Source organism: Barbus barbus (assembly GCF_936440315.1).
Source record: "Barbus barbus genome assembly, chromosome: 5".
NCBI lineage: Eukaryota > Metazoa > Chordata > Actinopteri > Cypriniformes > Cyprinidae > Barbus > Barbus barbus.
The window spans coordinates 30,159,859-30,179,805 of record NC_136733.1 but is presented as its reverse complement, the minus strand read 5'-3'; the positions used below and the strand labels follow the sequence as shown (position 1 = coordinate 30,179,805).

At 38.5% G+C, this 19,947-nt stretch overlaps 1 protein-coding gene across 1 annotated transcript; it reads right to left on the bottom strand.

Annotated features, from left to right (window-relative positions):
* Positions 1-582: 582 nt before the first annotated feature.
* Positions 583-8,944, bottom strand: LOC306869897 (adrenodoxin-like). The gene is made up of 4 exons (XM_079416824.1): positions 8,778-8,944; positions 3,178-3,305; positions 1,980-2,109; positions 583-831 (listed from the first exon to the last, which is right to left on the bottom strand). Exons 1-4 carry the CDS (start codon positions 8,909-8,911, stop codon positions 717-719), a joined length of 507 nt encoding a protein of 168 aa, XP_079272950.1. The 5' UTR covers positions 8,912-8,944; the 3' UTR covers positions 583-716.
* Between the last annotated feature and the right edge of the window lie 11,003 nt (positions 8,945-19,947).

Genomic DNA, 19,947 nt, shown 5'->3' with positions numbered 1-19,947 from the left:
CTGTACACAGACGCGAAAGAGCTGTTTAAACCAAACGCATTAAAGCGAACGTTCTTTCACTCATTTTGTCCTATTGATGACAGACTCAAGTGCGTGGACTGTATCAGAAAGCGAACGCGCATCTGTATACCATATCCAGTGTAGACAAGATAGCGGCAGTTATTGAAATTTTTCTTTGCTTTTGACACGACGTGACATTCACATTCAGCGTAATCAAGTGTCAAGACATTAAGCAACTGAATGCCAGAGGGCGGGCCTATTCATCGATGTCTTGCTATGGAGGCAGTGTTTATGCAAATGTTTGTGCCCAGGTGACGTCATTTTGCACCTCAGATCCAAAACGAGGCATTTTCGGAGCATGATGAAATAAATGCTTTGTTTATAATGAAGAGGATGTTTTAAGCTATGAAGCTTGCAGGATGTTTTAATGGTTTTAATGTTTTAATTTTTAAAAGACTTCTTATATGTCAAAAGATCAAGGCATATTTGATTTCTCATTTTATGACCCCTTTAAGGAAAGAAATATTCACCCTGTTTGTTGCTGTGTTAAGATTATTTTGAGGTGATATACAGAGGCATACTAGTGGATCACATTCATTTTATTATTTTGTGCAATTTCAAAGTACCATGTTCATATGCCTTCAAAACAGAACAAAACAAAAACAGCTTTGGAAAATAAAAACAGATCTTACAGTATATTAAGTGTTAAGTTAACATCATTTGCTGCTCACTGCCTCTTGTTTTCCTCGCTGATCATTGATCTCTTGCGGAACATGTACTGTCATTCCATCCATCCAGCGCTCCACAGTCACCTGACACCCCAAACGAGATCTAAGCCAATGACAGAGCAGCAGCAAAAATCATTAGCACAGTGAACAAAAAAAGAATGCTAATTTTTACAGTAGTTTTAAGTCAAAGTTTGCCATTTGACTAAAACATCCATTGCATGGTCTTCACAACAAGGACAGTTACATATATATGTATAATGGCTTTGTGAACACCCGAGCCTCCTGAAATAATAGCATTTAATCAGTTTACTAAAGTACTGATCACTACAGCACTGATTAGAAGTTAGTATGCTATTATTTTGTATTTTAGAAACCATAAAGGATGCTACATAACTTCTTGCACATAATGTCAAAAGTATAAATGTTCTGAATAGCATAACCCCCTTGACGTTTACCTGTGCATTTGCTTTAATGCCTGTGCAAATAAAAGTTGCCATTTTATGTTTAATGTTGAAGATGTAGTGAGGATGTTGTTGATTGAACTCATGTATGATGCATTTGATAGCAATGCACTTCAGTTTACTTGTGCTCAGCTTAGTTCTATTTAATTTGAGCATTGTTGATATCTTACAGTACTCATTTCTCCTTGTCATAATTCACCAACAATTTAAGTAAAATCATTTGTTTATTGTCTAAGATGCACTGATGTGATTAGAGACATTCCACCCTGCAAAAACTCATTTCAGGGAGGTAGCATTACCCCCACCCACACCCATGAATAAAACATGAATAAAACTCTTAAATGAAAGTAACGTTAGCACCACAAACCATAGCTGTTGTCCCTTATCCTTTTCATTTGCTTTTTTTCATGCTCAAAAATATTCAGCATACAATAATTGTGCACATTGTGATTCAGAATGTGATGTTTATCGGAGGCACATTCAAGATGCATGTATACAAGGTGGAAATGGTAACTGCATGCTCACTGACAATTTGTTACTGGATCACTGAAATTGCATATTAATACCCTGGAAACAGGGCTTCTCTCTCTCTTTCACTCGATTTCCAGGAGTCTATTGAGTTTCCCATTTGCGAGAGTCAGGGAGCTGCTATCAATATGCAGGAGACATATTGGTCTCCCAGACCTTCTGGGAGAGGTGGGATGTCTGTGATTAACACTGGATAAATCATTCATAATCATTAAAGCTCTACTGACTTCACAATCTGACACTTTAGATCCAGGTGTCTTACATCTTGGTGAGTCCGTAAGCCAAATCCAGCATGTCAACCTCTTCATCCACCATTGGCTCCAGTTTGTCATACACACTCTCCTCAAATATCAGGTGACAGGTGGAACAGGCCAGAGTGCCCTCGCATGCTCCTAAGACACACAAACAAACACACACACACACACGTTGAGTTTCGATGTTTTATGGGGATTCCATAGACGTACCTGTAATGGTTTTCATATCGTAAAAACTGAATTTTTTTATCCTGAATTTTTATTTGGTTTATAAGAACAGAACCATTTTTATCCTTTTTTTTTTTTTACTAAGAATGAAACAAGAATGCAAAGCATATAAAATAAATAGGTAAACATCATTTCTGTACATAGTACTTTCATATATTTTAATGTTTGCACTGACAGAAATAAAGATTTGTGGGATGATAGTAAAATATAAACGGAAAATGGAAAATTAAAAAAAAAATGACACAAATTGATTTCATGTTTTAAGGTATAAGGTAAGAATATCGCAACAAAAATAAACCGTTTATAGGTGCAGTTGGGTATTCTCAATGTTTCTTTCAGTTGTAAACGTCAGCAAGGGAGAGCACCTTTTTTTTTTTTTTTACAGCTTCGACAATAGCTACAAGGTGAAGTCTGAAGCGTCATATGGGAGCTGGAAAAAAATATAATGACACCAGAGCAAAATATAATCTTACTGGAACAGAACTATTTATAAGTTACTATAAATGTAACTTATCTAATTATATCTATATCTACAGTATATCTATCTATCTATCTATCTATCTATCTATCTATCTATCTATTTTTTTGTGTGTAAGTTAAGTATAACAATAATAACAAGAAATATCACTTGTTTTTAGGAGGAGCAGAACAGAAAATTGATCCCACACAGATCTTTAGATCCAATCAATTCTCAATATACTGCACATTATCAAGTCCCACCCCACATTTTTTATTCTGGCTTGAGAAGCTGTTTCACTTAGATATACATCACATCAGAGAAGAAAAGATGAGCATTTCTATTTCATGCTGACTTTAAGTAAAAATAATTTAGTCACATGTAAGCCATGACAAAATGGTTTAGGAACATGTAGTGGGAACATCATTACGGAAGCAAAAGTTCCATAACACACATTTAAAACAGATGGGACTTAGATTGATCACATGGAGCCAAAATTACACAAAAAATGGTCTCATTACCAAAGCCACTGAAGTCAAGATTCTTCTTGATGACAACGTCTAGAAGAGTCTCTCCCTCTGTGACAAACACGCTGCTCTTTACCCCCGACTGATTTACAAAGTGCACCAGCACTTTAGAGCCCGAGGAACTGAGAACACACACACACACACACACACACACACAGATAAACACACTGAACTCATTTCATTGCACTGATGTTCTTGGTAGAGACATTTTTACATTTACAACTGTATTTTTATACAGTTTCTGAGCAGGAACCAGGGTTATTTTTTTATTTATTATAGTATGCGTTTTAAAGAGGGAGAATCTGCAGTGTTCTGCACTAATTTAACTCTTGATTACACAAGGATGTTGATTAGTTTTAATCATTCAATGTGTTTGCAATCTCTTATGCTGGGTACCACCACAACATGTTGAATATTTATGATCAGAAATCCTGATGTGGGGGTAACCCCGAGGACAAACGCGCATATGATGTTGAGATTATCACATGAAACGAAACAATATCCAATCAGAAAGCGAGCTGACAGAAGACGGAAGCATAACAAACGCAGTCATGGCTCGGCACAAAAGGATTTGGACACTATCTTCGTAATTTCTTCCTGCCATTACCAAAGACTGGGACTTTGCCATTACTTTAAAGCCTTACACTATTCTTTGAATAATTTGTAATTATTTATACTTGTTTAATGAAATGCAATTTTATTTTATTTATTTATTTTATTATTGTTTTTTGTTTATAATTGTATTTGATGTAATTTCTATGTTATTACCCTTGTATGTTCTTTGTTCTAAAATTGCAATTAAAAAAATATATATATTATTTATTCTCAAGTCTCCAGAGGGTGTTCACAGGCGGGACTCTGGTTGAAAATCTGTTGGTGTGTGATGTGCTGTCTTTGTCTTTTCGCCGCACACCACACACTATAGGAGCAAAACGGTTAAATCTATGATTTTTTTTGTCCTTATGTTTGTGGTTTCTCACATTTTGAAGATCTTATAATATTTTAAAAATCTTTTAGTGTGTACCCAGCATTAATCGTTCATGAGCAAAGGAGGGCTCTTATTGATTGCTCAGTTTGGTATTAATGAATTGCCTGTAAATCACAGACAATGACACACTCAACGGACACCTTTGAATTTTGTAATTCCAGACCAAATGCTTTACCAATACTTTAATTAGACGTTTTTCAAAGAACATATGAAATTAAACATGATCCTCTGGCCTTTCTTAGTCTTTAAACAGTGGAGTTAAATAGCAAAGCCCAGAAAAGGGCTACAATTCAAATTTGAGTGTTTTTGGACTTGCTACAAGTAGAAAATGAAAAGTAGATTACCATCCTTCTCAACACAAGAAAAATGACCCTGACTAGGGCATTTGTCATTGCGTTATGTGAACAGTCATTATTGAGCTATGGGTATTTGTGTAGTCCAGCTACATTCGTTATTTGTCTGTCCAAGTAGATATAACACTATGCGTAACTGAATATTTAAGTCATTAAATCCACGTCACCTCATACGCACAATCGATCAATGGGTATACATGCTGGACCACGCTGAGCTACAAATCATATTATATAAGTCTGTTAGTCCAACTTTGCAAAAATCTGACTGGCACAATTTCAATCAGACAAGGGTTTATTTTAAGGCAGCGGCTATGTGCACTAAGTGTAAATAGCGATAGATGCTATTTACACTAAGTGCAAATAGCGATGGATTCTATTTACACCAAGTGAAAATAGCAGTATTTTGTAACGATATGCTATTTACACTAAGTGCAAATAGCTATACACTATGTTAAAATAGCAAGATTTTCTGCTATTTATACTACTTATTGCAAATAGTGGCAATTATCTGCACCTCAGTATTGTAGTACATTATAAAACAGTACGCAATAATAACGTACTGAGTGTAAATTATAATTTTAATTCAAATTTATTAAATGGATGCCACCTTATTGGGACAATAAAGCCCTCCCTACACCTACCCTAGCCCTACCCGATACTTTATTTTCAACTTTTTGATTATTTCCTTAATTTTTATTGAAAATAAATGCCTTTTCTGATGCGATATGAGATTTGAAAAGGGAGAAAAAAATGTTTGGCAAAAGGTGGGCTCGAACTCGGGTCGCTCGCGTCAAAAAGAATGCGCCTTACCATCTACGCCACTGAAACTGATGTGTGAGTAGCTTCTTTTCTTAATGTTGACTAACCCAATCACACGTTAGTGGGTGGAGTTAGTGTAAATAGCCTTTGCCAATAAGATGGGCTATTTGCACTTAGTGTAATTAGACACTCCGTTATTTTAAAAAGACAAATTAGTTTCAGTCCAGGTTTATAAGGGACTATTCTTTGCAAACTTGCTTTGGGACAATTTGCATTTTAAATTTAAGTGAATTAGGTGGTTCTGTGAAGCAGATGACAAATGCCATGTCAGCTTTTTCATGTGACTATTCCCGTTCTAGACTTTTCAGTGATGACTCATGAACTATACACAGGAAACTCTGAACATGTTTCAGTGTCACCCATCCATGAATAGCACATTGTTATATCCCTGCATAGTTTTACAGCTGTGTACCTTTTGTGGTAAAAAGTGTAAAAGTGCCGATGTCCTAAGGTTTTTACAATATAGCCCACTCCCAAAAAATAAAATTCCACTTAATTCCCAATTTTTTTCCTTCATCACCCACACACATTAGCTCACAACAGATGTACTTCTGTATTACGAAATATAATGCATTAAAATCGGAGACGTAACACGGAAGACGCCTAAAAAATTCATTTAATCACATATTCTTGTATAAATAAGTGTTTTATTTACATCATTTAATTATACATGGTAGGCTATCAAAATGAAATGCATGTGTTACATAAATTGTGATTAACTTAATCAGCTACTTGAAATACATCATGTAAAATGAAAATAACTTGCAAAATCATTTATTATAATTCACTACAGCTTATCTTTCACTTGCTAATCTCTATAGATAATTGTTTAAATAATAAATATTATAGACCGGCTTTTCCGAAATGTTTAAAACTGACCACGTCCAACGTCACGAGTCCAAGAAATTGAACTACTTGAGCATATCTTTGGTCTAAAAATATGTATTATTTTACATAGAAATAGTTCAGGTCACACTTCCTGTTTGTTGTAATGCATGTTTTTGTAATGGACCCATTTGAACAGAAAATACTTTTGTCTCTCACATCTCATTGTAATTTGTGAAAAAATAAATATAAATACTAATCACTTTGTTAGTGGACACTTTCGCTCGTTGTATTTTTGCATGATGAAAAGAGATTTGGTGAAGGGAGGTTTTGGCCAGGAGGGAGAAGACAGTCTTATTGAGCTTGAGTCAAAAGCAGTCAAAGTCATCCAGTCCGATATGTCAAGGAATGCGCAGATCTTTTCTCAGATTACAGATGCAGAGGCAGATGGGGGAATGAGTTTGTGTTATCTGCGCAGCATTGATAGAAACACCATCTGATTACAGGCTGTTCCAAACAATCTGGTGTGGGTGGAGAAGAAAAGCACCTCTGATTCCTGTGGAACCCCGGTGGGTTTATAAGAGTGGGATATTTCACCTTATTTAAGAGCCTAATACAAGCAAAAAACTAAAGTAGATATGCTGTTCACCACACAATACTGAAGAATGCAAATGTTTCTTCTGTATATTGATTGCATTAAAGCTAAGAATACAAAGGTCTAAGGTCATGTGATGTGTAAAATAATGAGTGCATTGAGAGTTCTAGTGATCTTTCAAAGAGATGCTGTGGGCAAAACATTCCCAAAGCCAATGATATAATGAGCTGATTTAAATTTCCTTCCACAAGTGTTATTTTCAGGTTTTAGGAAATGCAATACATACAACACAAGGAAAATCCTGTCATCATTTTCTCACCCTCATGCCATTCCAAACCAAAATGATTTTCAACCTGGTCTCGTAAAAATACATACCTCTGTGCACTTTCTGTGCGACACCGTTTTACGTACCTTTATTATGTTGATATAGGTACGTATTGCTGTGTTTTTTATTATGTTGATATAGGTACGTACTGGGGCGGTTGAGAATTCAAATATCCGGGGTCTATCCTTAAAATTTAATGCTCTATTGTTAACAAATGCAAAACTGGTATAAAAACATATTTGTTGATGCAACCGTGCCATTTCAACTTCCTTTTATGCAGATTTGAACTGTTTTGTCAACCGTAGTTACACGGGATTCGAACCGGAGCTCCTCGCCTTCTAAGTACGGCTCCATATTCCGTGAGCTACCGAACAAACTTTCCGTCTATGAAAACCCATAAACACGAGTCTAGGATATGTGCGATGCTAACATTCAAAAGCATCAGTTTTCAAATCTCCCAGCATATTAATATTGTTTTGAAGTCATAACATGATATTCTTAAAGTAATTGTGCAAAAAATACACTTTATTAATCAAAACTCTGTAAATTTGTGTGAAAAGGAGTAAAAGGTGTTGGAGTTTTACTGCCTCTAGTGTTTGTTTCTTTAGGAAACTGAAACTGCAGCAATATGTAGTTACTGGTACGTATTTCGTGCCTCGCTAAAAAGTGCACCCAGGTACGTAAACGCCATGAGACTAGGTTGATGATTTTTCATTATTATGTTAAAACGCAAAAGATATGTTATTTTATATGAACAAAAACTTTTCTTCTAAATGTCTTTTTCTATTGCGCATAAGAAAAAAAATGTCACATCTCTGGTCAAGTTTACACTACTACTTGCACTTGTACACGCGCACACAAACCAACTAATTACTAAGAGCTATAACAGTTGGTCATTCATGGAACACAATATCTTTAACATTAACTCTTTCATCAGAGAATGGCTGAATCAAACAAGAAGGGTATTATCAGAGTGTGATGTGAAGTATAATGTTTTAGAATGGTCCCAAAAAAGGATCCAAAGTGTTTCATTTTCACTCAAGCAAACCAGACATATACAGTAACTGTAATTTCAAGAGTTCAAACTTACATAAAATATATAGAATAAAGTTTATGTGTATTTGGCGTGCTGCCCGAGGGGAGGCCTCTGAGCTCGGAGAGTACCCCCCCCTACAGTTTTGGACACACACCTCTTATCTTGTTAACTGTGTTGATTATTTATTGTGCTCCTCTCGTGTTAATTAGGTTAATTATCTGAAAGTGCTCCTCCCAAAAATTTTTAATAAAACATAATTTATTCTCCACATTCTGTAGAATCATAGTTCATTTCTTGTTAAAAAATACTCTTTATATTCAATAACCTGTACCTTTAGGTTAATAAACCTGGGTCTGTGTGCAATTAGACTAGCGACATGCACATATGTTATTCCAACCCCTCTTTAAAAAGGTGACTTCCACAGCTGGCCATTACAATGTATCTGTTATTTTTCTTTGTACATTTAAATTAAATGAGCAAATAAAAATAGTCAAACCTCATTGGCTACACTGCTCATGAAAATGGATTTTAATGCGGTGACGAGATATTATTTGGATGGTGTGACTTGTTTTAAGATATCTAGAAGTTACATATTCCATGTACAAACACAAAGCATTATGTGAAACAACAAGAGAAGTACATTTGATCCTTACTCATTTGACTGGGATTGACTGCAGAGTCTGGAAACTGTGTGAAGAAATCTTGGATGGGTCCCCGTGGATCCTGGGTGGCACAATGGAGCCAAGCTGGAACGGAGCAGGACCTGCACACACTTATGAAAAGCCATGCTGTCTTGCTGTGCAAGCGTGTGTGCATGTGGGTCTATGAATGAGGAGCTGCATCTAATTTTGGGATGGTCTTTGTTTCAAGGACAAAGCTGCAAGCTCCATGGTAAGGCCAACCCTGATGTGGACAAGGTTAAACACACAGAGAAAAGGAGAGAGAGTGAAGCCTTGGTCTTAAAGGGATAGTTCACCCAAAAATGCAAATTCAGTCATTAATTACTCACCCTCATGTTGTTCCAAACCTGTAAGACCTTCATTCATCTTCAGAACACAAATTAAGATATTTTTTGATGAATACTTCTTGTGCGCAAAAAAACCCCAAAAACTAACGACTGTATTGAACAATTCTTCTCTTCCGGGTCAGTCTCAACTGCCATTCATGAGAGTATCACGACGTATGTGCTGCGCTTTGTTTACAAGCAGAGGAATGCACATGCATGTGTTGTGGTACTGTCATGAATGCACAGGGGAAGAATGACCCGGAAGAGTAATTGTTGAATAAAGTCATTATTTTTGTTTTCTTTGCACACAAAAAGTCTTCTCCTAGCTTCATAAACTTAAGGTTGAACCACTGATGTCACATGGACAATTTCCGCAATGCCCTTACAACGTTTCTGGACCTTGAACGTGGTAGTTGCACTACTGTGTTAAGTAATTCATGAACGAATTTTAATTTTTGGGTAAACTATCCCTTTAAAGATCATGAATAGTTTATAGAAAAGAAACCAGGACAAGAAAAAAATAATTTTCTTTATCTTTGTAGTTTACTTTAAGATTCAGTTCTTGACTGGTTTTTGTCATCTGTTGGTCTCCTCATGGTGCACTCAGATGTTGATCTTGGAATCAAATCAGATCACGAGATTCTGATCAGATCAAATGATGGATCACGGGAGTCAGATCAAAGTCAAACTAAAGGCCCTCTCTCCCTGATACAATCTCAGAAAGATTTTTCTTCATTCTTCATATTTGACCTTTGATGGACTATGTAAAGAACTGAATCAGAGTGAATTTCCACATCAAAGAAAATATGTAAACATTATAGTCCAGTAGCAGTTTGAATGTACTGAATGTATTTATGCACCACCACAAGAAACTCCAAATCTTCCTTTTTGCCAGATTTAGTTCAAAATAGCACAATTTCTCTTTAAGTGTACTGTGGCCTCAAGAATAGAGATTTGAGGTTTGGATCGAGGTGTGGCCTTATGGTTCAGATTCTATCCATAGCTTTGGGTTAAGGCCAGGTTTGTTTTTTTGGTTTGAATCTGAAATTAGTAGTGGTTGACCTGTACTGGTTTTTGAATGGATAACGCTGATATAATATATCTAAATGGCTGCCCCAAGACCCCTGGAAGAACACAAGTTTGAAATCTGCCACCTTGCCTTATGGGCATTCAGTTCTAACCACTTCAGATTTGCAGGAAAATTATATTATGAAAATGTTACGTGGCTAATTGGCACCAAAAACCCAAAACAGCATGCCAAAACCTTCACTAACGACCACTGAGCTCTCATTCATGCCATATAGGAACCCTCCAATATTAATCGCATCCAACATAAAAGTTTTTGTTTACATTATATATGCGTGTGTACTGTGAATATTTATTATGTAATCGAAAAAATATTAAAAAATATGTATATGATTTCGTATATAATATAATTCAGTATAATAATAGTTTATTTAATTTACTTTATTAATATTCTTAATTTCTAATTAATAATGAGCACCATAGGAGAATGTGTAATAGAATAGTCAGTTCTTGGTCATGGTCTTATAAACCAACAATCCTTTTGGTTAGTCACTCTGATCAGCTTTTTATAAAAACTTTTATATAAACAGCATTCAGATAGAGTTCAATAATTTTATGTTATACAACATTCACAACTGAACCAAAAATATTGGCTTTATGATGAGATACAAAGGGAGCAGCTTTGATCTTAAGGTCATAAACAATTTTAGAGGACAAATCACACACTTGTATAGTGTTCATCCTTTTGATTCTCAGTGTGAGATTGATCTACTCTGAGAAAACTGTTCTGACATAACTATAAAAAAAGATCTTGATTATTTTTCCAGAACCTTTCATACTGGACATATATCTGGGTAATAATGCTTGAGCCTCAGGAAGGATTACTAGTTAACTCAAACTAAAACTAGAAAGAAAAAAAGAATCTCTCAAACATATTAAAATCTATGATGTCATTAAGGAATATTCTGGAGCTGATAGATGTCATTTTACTTCAACTGTCAAAATGTTTCCTCAATCGCTGAGCTCTGTCTAGAATCTGACGTGAAATGTGCATGGGATTAATGTACTTCTGATTGGTGTGCTGATTGCTTTCATTGACTGAAGACTGTGCCTCAACTCACACAAAAGGTTCACAGCCAGCTGGTTCTCTGTGAATAAAACAAATCTTACACGCTCTTGTGAAATTCTTATGTAATTAATTATATATAAAATTAATCCTATAGTTTCACTCCATCCTTTTCAAAACCGTAATGCTCACTTTCTTATAATATTTCATGCTTTTCAAAGCAGAAACCTTGACACTGAGTGAAAGAGAATTAAGTGGGCTAGGAACTACCACTGGATCTCCAAGAAAAACCTTTCTATCTATGAATGCACTGCGCAGGCAGCTAAAACTTTTGAACGTGAAGGATAATTTACAGTCAGACTTCGTGGGAGACATACTTACAAAAACACTTTATGTTTTGTATCTGTCAGCTCCAGAGGCTTTCTGAAGGCCAACAGGAAGAATTTTAACCTTCAACTGATAACGGTGTCCATTAACATGTGCTTGATGGCCTTGAGAAACTTCAGGGCTGTTCTGTAACCAAACATCTGAAAATCACTGGATGCAAGTAACTGCTCCAAACCTGAAAGCCATTTTGACGCTCTATAAACACAGGCCAGATTTGTGAAAAGTGAAGCTTTTCAATTGTGATCAACAAATTTACGCTCTATAAACACAGATCAACAATTGTGAAAAGTGAAGCTTTGAAAATGATTTTGGTTACACTTGTTATCATAATAGTAAGCACATGCAACATGTGTAACAAGGACACCTTAAAATAGTGTTACCTGATCTTTTTTTCACAATAACATTGTGCAGACAAAGAAAAGAGGCATCATAAACAAACCGATATTTATGACAACAAAATTTGGCAACATTTTAGAATACTGTACCATCATTAATGAATAACTACACAAGAACACATGAGTAACACAATATTAGCCCTCTAGTAACTACTAGTAACTAACAAGAAACTCTGATTAATCAATTAGTAAGTAATAGTGCTTAGTTGAATGTGGTAGTTCACTATTAGCTAATCAGTAACTATTATTATTCATACCTCCCTAAGAACTACTAAGAACTACTGTATACAGGTTCATAATTAATCTGAATAATACATAATGTATAATTAATTCTAAAGTAAAGGTCATGGTAACCCACTAGTAATGACTCAAGTATTACCAAATTCTTCAGAAGGAATTACTAATTATTTGAATCAGTATTCTAAAGTGAATATCCTGATACCTACATTTCACTGCTGGACCTACATTTCACTGCTGGTTATACTCTGTATAATTGTGTATGTGATAAATAAAAATCTTGATTCTTGATAACTCCCTAGTAATGACTGAAATCATTGTAAGGTTTTGAGAGTGTTGTAAAGCACTGGATAGTAATTATTCAGGTGTTACTACATCCGTCTAAAGGAATTGCTCATTTTTTGGATCAGTATTCTGAAGTGAAGATCGTGATAACTCCCTAGTAATTACTGAAGTCATTGTAAACTTTTAAGGTTTTTGTAAGGTTTTGGTTAGCAATTCATTTTGCTAGATTTGGTAACACTTAAATCATTACTAGTGGGTTAACGTGATCTTCACTTTAGAATACTGATCCAAATAATTAGTAGTTTCTTCAGAAGGATGTAGTAACACTTGAGTCATTACTATCCAACACCTTACATATATCTCAAAAGCTTAAAATGACTTCAGTCAATATTAGGGAGTTGTGATGCTTTTCACTTTAGAATACTGATCCAAGTAGTTAGTAGTTCCTGTAGAAGAATTTGATCATTCTTGAGTCATTACTAGTGGGTTACCATGATCTTCATTTTAGAATTAATTATACTTTATGCATAATTCACATTAATTATGAACCTGTATACAGTAGTTCTTAGTAGTTCTCCAGGATAGATTAAGTTATTGATTAGCTAATAGTGAACTACCAGTTTCAACTGAGTGCTATTACTTATTAAATCAATAATCATAGTTTCTTGTTAGGTAATAGTAATTACTACAATGTTAATAGTACATTAGTGACTTGTTCCTGTGTAGTTATTCATTAACAAAGGATCAGTATTCTAAAGTGTTACCCAAATTTTTTTACAGTGACTCTGACCCCTTTTGCCTTTAGTCGTTTGTCTGAATTTGCTTCCCTTGTGATGTACACTATACTCCAGGTTCACTTTTTTTTACAGAAATTCATATAACGCAAGATGACAGAACATTTCCAAAGTCTTACTTCATTCAAATGAAGGCTCAAGGCATTATGCACACACAGCTTTGGAATAATGTGTGGAAGTTATGAAATCAGAACAGAAATATATCAAGATTGTATTGAGTACAATTACTCAATGAGCTAAAGATCGCTACTATAATAAGAAAGAAATATAAACACAACACTTTATTTCCAGTTCCAGGGACACTTACCTGTTTTCACCCTGTTATAATCATTTGTGATGCTTGCCATTTTATCTGTAGAGAAAAATAATCACAAAAGAGCATTAATCAGGACTGATACATATCATTCTTTTTAACAGTCAAGGTCATATTACATGAACATGGAAAATTTCTCATTCATATAATACTGTATATATATAGTTCTGTAATATAGTTTTTATTCCTGATTTCTCTGCCTATTATGCTAATGTACTGAAGCTGCATGCTGAAAATGTATTCATTAGTACATATTTCAAGCTGAACAGAATAATTTCCATATTTTTTGTTAAAATGTGCAGCAAACATTTGTCACCATGACACTTTTTCGGATAATGTGTTGTGACCGATGTGTTTACCTCTCGTCTTCGGAAATAATTGGTTCCCTGAGGTTGGTCACAATCTGGTAAAAGAGATGTTTCTCAAAAGATTAGGTTCTACATGTTATTAGAAAGCAATTTTTGTTCCGCTTCAGGAACTCGAGCTGTGTCGAAAAACACTATGGGAACGTCTTCAGCGTAACCACACTCTGAATCACAACGTGAATCACGTGTGTAATCAGTCCAATGGAGTGGCGAGATGTCACGGGCAGAGTGACATAGAGACCAGGAAGCTTAAAAGCATGTGCGGTAGAAACAGCGGCAGCTTCTGTCATTCAGTAAGCACTCTCTGTCTGTGTCAGTCTTATTTATTGTTGTCTGTCTTGCTGCGAGTTACTATGGCTAAGAGAGAAACTAAAGAGAGTGGTGACAAACAGCGTTTCAGGCTGTGTGAATGAAGTGAGGCCCTGCCCTCACTTCATCACGGGTGGGGATACACAGTCTGTGTGTTGTTTGTTTGCGAGCGGAACACGCTCAGTCAGTCCTCGAGGGGGCTGATTGTCCGCATTGTGAGTGTCTCTCAATGCGGACTCTCCGCTCCCGGAGAGCTCTCTTTGAGGAGGGAGCTCTCACCAGCGTTCCCCACAGCTCGGATCCTGCTTCTGCCAAGGCAGAGTGGCGGCTGTGGTCGTGGGGATCGCAAGTGGATCTGGTGGAGGGAATGGAGACGGGCCAGTCCCTTCCCTGCTAACATGCTCCTGGGGGGCCCATGCTAGCTTTTTGCGGGCACAGTGGGCTAGGGCCTACCAAACCTAAACAGGCCCAGTGCGGGCTTGCCCAGGCGAGGCCCACAGCTTTGGGCTCACCACAGGTTCTCTGTGAGCAGCCCACACTATGGGACAGCCCACATTAATCCCATAATGGCCCAGTGTAGGCCAGCCCATTCGGGCCCAGAGCAACTTTTGTACCTTTGGGCCCACGCAGGTTTTGTGAAGGCAGCCCTGTAATGCAACTAGGAGGTGCTTGGGTGTTTTAGGTTTCCTTAAGTAAAGCCATGTGGTAGAGGGAGTTAGCAATAGCAAGCAGCAGTAGCCAGCATAGATCACCTGCTGAACACGTTGTGCTGTGTCCTGGTTGGGAAATGTGTCATTTCAAGCCCAGTCTAAAGTAAGGAGTTGATGTTTTTTGCAGAGATGTTACATGTATGTATGGCCTATGTTTGGATTGATGCTAAGAGTTTAAGACAGTGTATTTGTAAGCATTTTAGAAGGACTCTTTCTTGGTGAGGTCACCACATCATGGTGCAGTTTGAATATGGATTAAAAGTGTTTTTGGACGTGAGACCAGTCTGGATAATTTTTGACTGTTCCTGGTTAGGAAGATTCTGGTGTTTGAGAGATGTGGTGTGTTTTCATTACAAGAGGTTGGATTATTCAATTGCTATCAGCCAACTTCAGCTATGGACAGTGTTTGGACATTGATGTACTAATAGATAAGACTTTCACACACACCAACATGACGAAATCCTACAATCTTACATTGCTTTTTTTTTTTTTTTTTTTTTTACTTTTTTGTATTTACATTTTTGCCTATATGTAGCTGTAAGGTAATACGTAATGTATAGGGAAACAGTTTAATTTAGCTCAAAGGGAATAATTTATGATTTTATAGGAAATTTGAACGGCTTTTCACGTTTCACGGCTGATCACTGAGACAGCCAGCGATTCACTGAACAAGCCGTATAACATCAACTGTGCGGTGGATATTAAAATCCAAAATATAGTGAAAACACTATTAAATAGCACAGTAACAAGATCGGCAGTTTAAGAAATTAACTTGGAAGCGCAAAACACAAGATACTTCTCTTTTCAATATAAATAAGGCTTTATTTGATAAATCTAAGACATGTAAACTAATCTAACACATGAACACATGCATTCACACATTCACATGGTGCAGAAAGCGAGAAAGTGAGGAAAGGATGAGTTTAAGGGAATGAAAATATTAAATCCAAAGTTTACACCAAGTTTACAGAAATATGTGCTATTACATAGACCTGAACAACTATCAATCACTTAATTAATCCTCGCATTGAGTTTCTCAATGAGGCTAAAATTTGTATTAAATGCACCAGCTCAGCAAAAATCTGGAAGTTATTGCTTGCGTTGCCTTTGTGTTAAGGGATGTTCAGTGGTGTAGTGAACCACTGGGCGTTGACTGAAGTTGGTTTCAGAGTCCTTTGCTAGTTGAAGTTTGAAGCGGGTGCAGTCGAACTGGACTTTGCGGCAAACTTAACCTTTGAACACGAAACTCAACGGAAAGAAAAGAAACTAAAGTAAAAGTATAAAATTATGTAAGTGAAGTGAAGTGACATACTGCCAAGTATGGTGACCCATACTTGGAATTCGTGCTCTGCATTTAACCCATCCAACATGCACACACACAGCAGTGAACACACACACACCGTGAACACACACCCGGAGCAGTGGGCAGCCATTTATGCTGCGGCGCCTGGGGAGCAGTTGCGGCGCCCGGGGAGCAGTCATGGGCACCTCAGTCGTGGTATTGAGGGTGGAGAGAGCGCTGGACATTCACTCCCCCCACCTACAATCCCTGCCGGCCCGAGACTCTAACCCGCAACCTTTTGGATTACGAGTCCGACTCTCTAACCATTAGGCCACGACTTCCCATGTAACGAGACTAGGTGGTTTTTCTTCTCATGGTGTTAAGTAGCAGCTGGCATATAGGCCAGAGCACGCTCAAAGAGCGCTAAAAAGCAGCGTCAAAACGCGGTGGCAAAAGTTGAAGCAAAAATAGAAGAGAAGAGAGAGATTTGATGGTGTCCTGAGTTTTTAAAACTCGGCTTTGGACGCCGAGTTTAAAAACTTTGGACCCCTCCCAACTGGTGTATTGACCAATTAGACCTTATCTTAGCTAGGGGTGTTGCTCTGTTTCTCCCAATACATAAATCATGTATCAGTCACATGGTCCGAATTTTACACGCTCTAGCAAAGTATACTTTTGGATGTGATTTCTATAACCACAATTTGATACATTTGACAAAGAATTAATTGAAAGAAACGTTTTAAGCAAGAAGATTCAAACACACTCATACTAAACATGAATATGAACTCTTAGGCTGTTCAATTAAAAGACATACATAATATGTGATTAAAACATGGATATGCATAGAAATCGTTAGTTGCTCATAAGTCATAAGAAAGGAATTTCAGTCTGGTTCTTTTTCTGGGGTGGGGGGACCCACCCAAGAAAGTCTGTAGCTCGTGATTTCTATCACAGATTTACATGTGACGGTCACGCGGTGCATCTCCTTGACCATTAATCTTGATTACTTGCCCCAAATTTGAGGATCTCCTTCCTGAGTTATTATCCTGAGAATTATTACTATCCTGAGAATTATCAATAAGTGTTCTTTTGTTTTAATGTTGCAAGTTGCTCACTGACAGAGTTGGTTGGTTCGCTTGCTTCAGACAGGCTGGAGCTAGGGATCTGATTTATGAGTCCTGTTGCCTTGGGGCCTCTCTGGAATTTCGGCTCCTCGTGTTTCGATGTTCTGATCGAATTTTAAATTTGTCTGACTCGTTCTGATATCCTACATAGCTTTGTTAACCTGAATTGAATGTTTTCTATTTTGCATTTCATAAATTGATTTGAAATCCCTTTGACTACTGTCCATTTTTGACAATACAGACATTAGTTATCCATTTCGGATGTATAGTAACTGTTTTTCCCAAAGACTTAAGCTATAGCAGCTGAGAAGTATTGATAGTGAAACAGATGTATTGTTGTAGATTAATTGTGTGGGCCTTGTGAGGGTTTCCTGGGGGCTAAATGAGGGCTGCCCATGCAGGGCCAGCGCTAAGGGGCCAACGTTTTGCCAATGAGCAAATTCTCAGGGGCCCTGCGCTGGCAGCCCACTGGGGGCCCTTAGACTAGACTAGGCTTTTTGCAGGGTTACTCCTTCCTCACCCTCCATAACCAGTGCCCTCTCTCAGAGAACGGAAGCACGCACGTTCTTCCACTCAGGGAGAGGGTTTGACGCTTCACCTATCGTCCTCAGAGGAGGTCGATGTGGAGAGCATCAATGAGACTGCGGATTCGCCACCCCAGTCTCCCCAGTATGAGGAGTTAGTGGAGGTTATTACTCGTGCAGTAGCCAAGTTACACATCGATTGGTGTCTAGATCGGCAAAGCCATTCTCGGCCCGCATCTTCATTCCCTCTGCTAGCCACTATTCAAACGTGATGGGGCTGAATGATCACAGTTACAGAGCGATGCCCCGAGTTGAACAGATGCTCGCGATCTGTCTCCCAGCGCGGCATCGTCTCTGAAGGCCCTGGCAACTTCAGAGTTGGTGGGCAAAGGGTACGCGGCAGCGGGTCAGGCTGGTGCATGCTTGCATACTATGGCTGTTTTGCATGCATACCAAGCCGACCTGCTGAAGGTTAGATGAGGGCGAGCAAGTCAAAGATGATGACCTCTCTGAGCTTAGGTGAACCACTGATTTGTCTCTCTGTGCCACTAAAGAGACCACCCGCACCATCAGCCAGTCTATGGCAGCTATGGTGGCTGCGGAGAGGCATTTATGGTTGACCCTGTCTGAGATCAGAGACAAGGACAGGGTCTTCCTCCACTTGCACCTTCTGGCCTGTTCGGTGACACTATCAACTCAGTCATCGACAGGTTTCAGGAGGCTCGTAGACAAGCGGTGGTGTTCCAGCAGTTCTTCCTTCGCCACTCTCTAGCTCCTGGGGCTGCTGGGCGGGAGCTCTCGAGAGACCAATTCCTTATTAGACTATCTGGCAGCATGGAAGCTTCTGCCAAATGTGTCTCAGTGGGTCCTGCACACTGTAGAAAGAGGCTACAGAATTCAGTTCAAGTCTTGTCTACCGCGATTCTTTCAGAGTATTTACCACTCTGGTGGGCCCCGAGCAGGCTCTGATTATGGAACAAGAAGCAGATACTCTCTTGAGGAAGGAGGCCATCGAGGTGGTCCCTCTTCACGAAAGGGAGTCTGGGTTCTACAGCCGGTACTTCATCGTTCAGAAAAAGGATGGGGGGTTGCATCCAATTTTAGACCTGCGTCAGAGAAACTGCTCAGTCAGGAAACTGAAGTTCAAGATGCTCACTATCAAGCAGGTCGTGTCTCAGATCAGGTCCAAGGACTGGTTTGTCACGATAGATCTGAAGGACGCATACTTCCACATTTCCATCCTTCCTCAACACAGGAAGTTCCTGAGGTTCGCTTTCAGGGGCAAAGCTTACCAATATCGGGTTCTTCCTTTCGGTCTGGCACTCTCACCCCGCTCTTTCACAAAGTGTGTGGATGCTGCTCTGGCTCCATTGCGACTCCAGGGCAGCCGCATACTGAATTATATTGACGATTGGTTGATACTAGCTCAATCGGAGCAGTTGGTGGTTCGGCATCGAGATGGGGGGAGATATGGGGTTCTCGCCCATATGAAAAAATTGGGGTTAAGACTAAACGGCAAGAAAAGTGTGCTTTCTCCAGCTCTGAGAACCACTTAACAATGGACGCATTCCTCACCGGTTGGGGAGTGCTGATGAGTGGCCACCCATCCTGCGGTCTGACCATCTCAAAAGGCACATCAACTGCCTGGAGATGCTGGCCGTGTTTCAGGCATTGAAACACTTCCTCCCGGACTTAAGAGGCCATCATGTGTTGCTACGCACCGACAAAACAGCGGTGGTCTCTTACATCATCCACCAGGGAAGTCTGCGTTTGCCCCCCTTTACAGGCTGGTGCACCAGATCCTTTTGTTGGACCAAGGGAAACTCTTCTTGCTGAGAGCAGTTTACATCCCTGGGCATCTCAATCAGGGAGCAGACATCCTGTCGAGGCAGGGGCTGAGGCCTGGGGAATGGAGACTCCACCTCGATGTGGTGAACCAGATTTGGAGTATGTTTGGTCAAGCTCAGGTGGATCTGATTACGACTCGGGAGACCTCACAC

Excerpts from the sequence above, each read along its gene's own strand:
- LOC306869897 (XM_079416824.1), bottom strand. The coding sequence starts at position 8,911 with ATGGCTTTTCATAAGTGTGTGCAGGTCCTGCTCCGTTCCAGCTTGGCT. Across the intron at positions 3,306-8,777 it reads AGTCAATCCCAGTCAAATGA|TTCCTCGGGCTCTAAAGTGC; the intron begins GTAAGGATCAAA and ends GTGTGTTCTCAG. Across the intron at positions 2,110-3,177 it reads TCTTGACTTCAGTGGCTTTG|GAGCATGCGAGGGCACTCTG; the intron begins GTAATGAGACCA and ends TGTGTGTCTTAG.